A 6,584-nucleotide genomic window follows, 5' to 3' on the forward strand; every position below is an offset into this window, starting at 1 on the left:
CAGGTTGCAAAAGGGCCCAGGTGCTAGGACTTGTCAGCAAATCTGATGTTGGGTAAGGTGAACAGCAAGTCTCACTGGCAGAAATACTGTGGATGAACACAAACATGTGCTCTTGCTTTACGCCCAGTGGATTTGTAAGAGACTGCTAGCCTACAGTGGGTATTCAATAATTCAGTGACTGGTCTCTTAAAATGCATCAAAGTTTGGACTTTCAGTGGGGTTTAAATTAAATTATTACGAGTTTCATCTCGTTCTCAAACACTTTTACTCAGCACTTCTTCCACTCATTTATTTTATCCTGTACTACACCCTTTTCTTAGTTTCTTTAGAATCTCTTCCCATCAAAAGACACCAATGTGCTCCATAGCTAGTAAAGTGCAGTTGTAACAGATTGCAGCCACCATCTTTATACCTGCTAACTTTGCTGGTCCTGAAGTCCAATGGTCATGCTTTATTTGGAGATGGCACACAGACAGGTCTTGCAGCTTATGTGTCATCACTTTGTCAAGAATAAATCAAACTCCACAGGACAAGCCTTCGACATGGTCACCTGCACATGTGAAGAACCTGCCACAAATAAAATGTTTTTCTCCACAGCCTTGTGGATGTTCTCACTGTACAATTTATGTAAAATCACTTAACCAGACATGAATGGTTAACCGAGAAGTACTCTATAGGGGTCTCTGGTTGTTGATCACTTTTCCCTTCAAATTAAAAAGCTCCTGCTTTTAAAAACGCTATTTGTTAATTATTGTTGCTTATCTTTCTATATAGGCCCTCCTCCACTTAATGGTTGCTAGGGTAAGTGGGAGACAAGCAGCCAGACCAAAAACTACAATTAAAAAATATAAAAGACAAATGGTCTTAGAATATAATTTTTCACAAGTTACTAAATTGTATGGTGAACTACACCTTTAAGAATCAAATAGAAACTACAGTTACCTTTATCAACGGTTACTAGTAAAACTGAATAGTTTCGATTCCATAAAATATGGATGCAACAATTTAACTTTCAAAGTTTTATTTGCAGAAAAACATGAATTTTAACGGTAGGACTTCTGGTAGCGAGCACGGGCTCCAGGTCCACCGAATTTCTTGGACTCGCAGCGGCGAGGATCTGCAACAAGAAGGGTCCTGTCATACTGGATCAGGATGTCTTTGATCTCCTTTTTGGAAGCTTCATCAACATCTACAAAATGAAGAATATGCAGGTAACCAAAACAAGGAAAAATGCAAGAGGGAGTGAGGAACAGAAGGACAAAATCAGAACATTACTTACATTTCTGGTAGTAAGCTACAAGTGACTTGGAAATAGCCTGGCGGATTGCTGTTGAAGATAAATGGTTATCGTTATTGATATTGTTTGAAAAATTAATTTCAACAATTTTTCTTTACGTCTTATTTACCTTTATGTCAATAGACAAAACAAATATTAAAAGTACACAATGAGCATATATTTAACTACCTCCTTATAGGAGAACAAAAAGTAGAATCACATGGGGGGTAAGCCTGGGGTAGAAAATAAAGACTAATCAAAAAACATTACTTCATTGGGAATAAACTGCTGCAGGGCTGCAACTGACTCAGTAATTTAATTAAGAGCCAAGTCATAGCACATCCTACTGGCAGATTTTAGTGACAATTTACCTTAGTGTTTAAGAGTCCAACAAACTAAAGGCTACTGGTGGCCCAGGAAGCCAAAGATCAGATCATTCTTGCAGGGCTCCAGATTTTCAAAACTGCCCAATATTCAGGCAGACTTTTTTTTTGTATTATAGATTTTTATTGAGCAATCAATAAAGTAAATTAGGTATGGGTACAGAAAGAAAAAAGGGAGGGGATAGTATTACAGTAATACATAGCACTGATTTCAAGTTTTATAGACCTTCAGCTATACAACATATGTAATGCTACCTAGCCGCATTATAATTTCAACGATTTTTCCTAAGTGCCCATAAGTTGTTTATACTCGGAAGAGTTCCTGAACAGGAACCACCGTAAAGGCAGGACTTTCTGAGGGCTCTTTACATTGCCCAAGAAGTATCACAGCTAAATATATTACATCTAGAAACCTAGTTAAGTGCATTAATTGCATTCGAGCTGCAAAATTTTAATACAAGCCTTACCATAGACTTGAGCAACATGTCCACCGCCCTTTACACGAACTCTGATGTCAACACCAGCAAAACGTTCCTTGCCCAAGAGAAGAACAGGCTCCAGCAGCTGGGAGAAGAAAAAAAATGCGTAAGATCAAAACAAGGTTAAGACTGACTATTCTACATATTCAGTCTTTGGAGTAGAAAGGAGTGGGCTCTCGCAAATCCTGCTGAATTCGGTGCATCCCTAGCTACGATTATTTCCCTGTCTGATTGGACTAAAGACAGCGGTACACAAAACTAGCACTATTTCTCTTTCATAACGAAGGGGGAAAAAAACTGCCTATGGCAAACACTGTCATATTCGGGCGATATACAACATTTACACAAGATTTGGTGTTACATTACCATATCCCTTAAAAAGATATAGAAGCAACACAATTTACACGCATACTTACTTTGTACTGCAATGTAGCAGGTTCAATCATTTCAAGAGGTCTTCCATTAACTTTGATAAGACCATTGCCTCTTTTGCAGTGGGCAACAGCTGTAGCAGTTTTCTAAAATGGAATTAAAATACATATATGAATTGTAACGGCACAAACGGCAGGAGCCTCTATACTTTTGATAATCATTTGAGCTAGTTACAGAGCAGGCAATAACCAGTCTCCTCAGACATTTAGAAATTCTTGATGACACTGAAAGTGATGACAATCGCATGGTTGTGCAGTTACCAATTTTAACACATGTATGAAAGAAGAGTGGGCAGAATTGAAAATGTGGAAGGGAAGTATTACAGTGGAGAAATTATAATTGAATTTAGAATTCAGGAAAACTTAGGTCTGCCTGTTCTTTCATTTCCAAAATTACAGTTCCTATGTGACATCTCACCCACAAACTCCTTGGTCAATTAAACAAAAAGTTGATTTTCTTTGAGTATCTTTATCTGTTGCATCACTTGGGCCTTCACAGTGCTAACGTTGCTTGCCAGGCATATAAGCAGCTGGGAAAGGAATAGTTCAGTATAAATAAAAATTGATAGGCTGTGCAAAAAAAATGTATATAGTTAGCCAAAAAATATAATCTATAAAGGCTGCAGTGACTGGATGCCTAACATAATAGAGCTTTGCAGCTCTTACTGGGCCTGAGGGGGTCTCATACGGGTCATAACTGTTTGCTTTTGAATCTGACCTGTAATCAATTGCAAACTCACTGAACACTTATATCCCATGTAGCCCCCATTTAAGTCACTAAGTTACAAAGATGTAAAGCAGGAAGTAGTGTTCGGGCTATTTATGTTAGACATCCTGTCACTCCAGCCTTTATACATTATATTTTTGCTTCACCAACTATGTGGCTTTTTTTTTTTTACTACACACTGTAAGGCGACCTGTGACACTAATAATAATAACAACAAGAAGCCTACTGTTAAGTTATATGGTTAACAACCCTATGTATCCATAAGGGGGGGTGGGGGGACCAGGTGAGTTGAGCACTCAGATTTTAAATAGAAATAAATAGAAAAGAGGTAAGTTACCACAACAATAAAAATTCTCAATGCACTGTAGTGTTAAATAGCTAATGGGTAATTCATTTACAAGACAGCCAGCCAAGCAAAACATGCATGGTATAACGTTATTATATATATATTTGCATAAATGCAGTCCAAAAATCAATCCAATATCAGATGCATATTTGTGAATAGACATATAGGCTTAATAAAACCATAGTGCTGGTCCTTCAGAAAAGTTATATACACAGATATATAACACTACATGTCCTCCGCAGGAAAACGCACTGCCAAGTGCCAAACTTTCAAAACGACTAGAAAAAAAACTAGGCGGGGGGGGGGGGGGGAAGAGTGTCAACTCCTATGATCACCCAACATCAGTGCTGTGCACAACTGGCAGAGAGGCATATGATACATCTCCTGCTGGAGTTTTCCCGGTGGCAGAGAAGCCCGGTGCAGTTTAGTCTGTCAGATGAATGAAATTTGCCAGTCAGTAGAAAGGGCAAGCAATTCTGTGGCCATAGATGCACAGATATCGTAGGAAACAAATTTTCATACGATATTTGGTGCGTGTATGGTGGGAAAAGAGCCGACCAATATCGGCAGAAGACTTGGATATCGGTCTGCTAGTCGATCGGACAGGACGGAATTTTTTCGAAGGCACCCAAACATCAGCCACTGTTCCTGAATCGTCAGATACAGGTAGAATTCTATTTTTTCTACCTGTATATAGGACAATTCCACTCTACACGTGTGTATTCGTACGAACGATCTTTCTTGGAAAGATCGTAATTGTTACATTTATGGCCACCTTAAAGGGTCTGTTCACCTTCCAAACACTTTTTCTGTTTAGGTGTTTTCAGATTGTTCTCCAGAAATCAAGATTTTTCAATTACATTCCATTTTTTCAAAATCTAATTGTAAAGTTTAATGACTTTGGCGTTTGAGTCTGGCAGCTCAGTAATTCAGGCGCAGACTCTAAGCTAGAGTCCTGCGTGGGTCCATTTTTTGAGACCCGGACTCGCATTCTTAACCGATTGGAACCCGCAAGTACCTTATCCGCAACCTAGACCCGCTGACCATCAAGAATCAGGAAGTGCTGTCATTGTAAACCAGAAGTGACAGTCATCAAAAGTAGCCTTGACCAGAAAAAAGGAGTAAATATTGCTACTGAGAATACCCGTGGTCCGACCCACAGTACCGCGTCTTTACCCGCACCCAGAACTCCACCCCTCAACCCGCAAGGTACCACAGGTTTTTGCAGGTAAACCGCGGGTACCTGAACCGCTGCAGGACTCTATGCTGTTCCAATTTTGCAACATTTAGTGGATACATTTCTCAGCAGCATCTCTGAAGTATTAGCAACTATTGTATCAATTCTTACAGCTGCCTGTGAGGAAACCCAAAGATTCTGCTCAGCATGGACAAAGATAATATATAATACACAAAAGCCATGAATATCTTGTAAATTATATCCTTATAAACGGTGAGTTCTGATGTCATCAGTTATAAACGGTGAGTTCTGATGTCATTTCTGTCACATGACTCACTGAAATTTGTGTATTATAATAAATAAAGTACCCCCAGTTGCAAAATATGAGGATATTAGAAGTTACCTCGGAGTTTCATGACCTGTATAAAAACACTCGGCTTTCGGCCTCGTGTTTTTATATGGTCATGAAACTCCTCTGTAACTTATAATATCCTTATATTTTACAAGAGGGGGTACTTTATTCACTATATCAACTAAATATATCCATTTAGAACAGTTTACAGAGTCAGCAACCCCCCTACCCCCCCAGAGCTGTGATAGGTTAAAAATTATACTTTACAATTCATTAGAAAAATTGTCACACATGGAAAATAGAAAGCAATTGGGAAAAGTCTTATTTCTGGTGATCTGAAAGCAGGCAGCACACCTCCCCAGTTTTTATAAATGCACATGGGACAGTAAGTTTATACAGCAGGAACTATTTGATTTCACAACGAGCTGCACAACAGGAACATGTGCACAAATGAGCCAATGTATAAAAGCAACAGCCAAGCCTGTGCCTGGAATAGTCTTTACATGTGGGCTTTACACTGCACAACTGCTGAGAAACGGAAGTTGCCTTTGAGTTATCAGTGAAACGCAGAATTCCAATGAGAGGCCTCATATGCCGGCTATAGAAACACACGCAAAAGGCAACGTGTCCAAACCAAATCATTTCCCTCCGCCACAATAGAAACTGCAGAACTGCTGTGACATACAAACTTGTGTCACCCGCCAATGCTTACATAGCGCATACAGAAATAGGCCCGGGCACACGCGGTCACAAAACTCACCTTCCGCCCAAAAACTTGGACTGACTGCAGAGGTCCCTTGGCCGGCATGCTCCTGAGAGAAAAGGGAACAAATGGATCAGTCACAGGTGCCGAGAATTGGGCACAAACGACAATTGTAGAAGAGCCACAGCAACCCTCACCTTTCCGTCATGAGTAGCGATGAGAAAAGGAAGGACAGGGTTTCCAGGCCCACACATCAGGGGCCAGCGTGGCTTCGGCGCATGACGTTGGCCGGAAATAGTGCGTTCCATCGCGGCCATTTTACTTACGGGACAATATTTCCAGCTTGTAAAAAAAAAAATAGCTTTTTTTATTGGATTAAAAAGAATAACATTACCTTAATCATGTGCATGGACACGCATGAGTTATGTCTCGTTACTCGCAAACACGAAGGGCGTCCTAACATATTCCCGCAAATCCTAATGTGGATGTGGTTTGGTTTCATCAGTATCACACGGCAAAGCAACGCAATTTTATAGCATATTAATAGAATTTATTAACTTCTGTGATTACGAGGTGTTTCAAACAAAAAGTGGACACCGTGAATACGCAAATAAATGTGTCAAATTGGAGTCCGCAATTACTGGCAATGTCTGACTGCACGTCTGCACACCGTCACCGGGGTTGCCAGGACTAGGTTTCAAAAGCAGCCA

The 6,584-nt window shown here is 40.0% G+C and overlaps 1 protein-coding gene across 1 annotated transcript; it reads right to left on the minus strand.

The window, feature by feature from the left end:
- Positions 1-1,004: 1,004 nt before the first annotated feature.
- On the minus strand, positions 1,005-6,162 carry rps16.S (ribosomal protein S16 S homeolog). The gene is made up of 6 exons (XM_018256034.2): positions 6,072-6,162; positions 5,932-5,983; positions 2,555-2,656; positions 2,127-2,223; positions 1,280-1,327; positions 1,005-1,189 (listed from the first exon to the last, which is right to left on the minus strand). Exons 1-6 carry the CDS (start codon positions 6,080-6,082, stop codon positions 1,044-1,046), a joined length of 456 nt encoding a protein of 151 aa, XP_018111523.1. The 5' UTR covers positions 6,083-6,162; the 3' UTR covers positions 1,005-1,043.
- Positions 6,163-6,584: the final 422 nt, after the last annotated feature.

This window comes from Xenopus laevis, chromosome 3S (genome assembly GCF_017654675.1).
Source record: "Xenopus laevis strain J_2021 chromosome 3S, Xenopus_laevis_v10.1, whole genome shotgun sequence".
NCBI lineage: Eukaryota > Metazoa > Chordata > Amphibia > Anura > Pipidae > Xenopus > Xenopus laevis.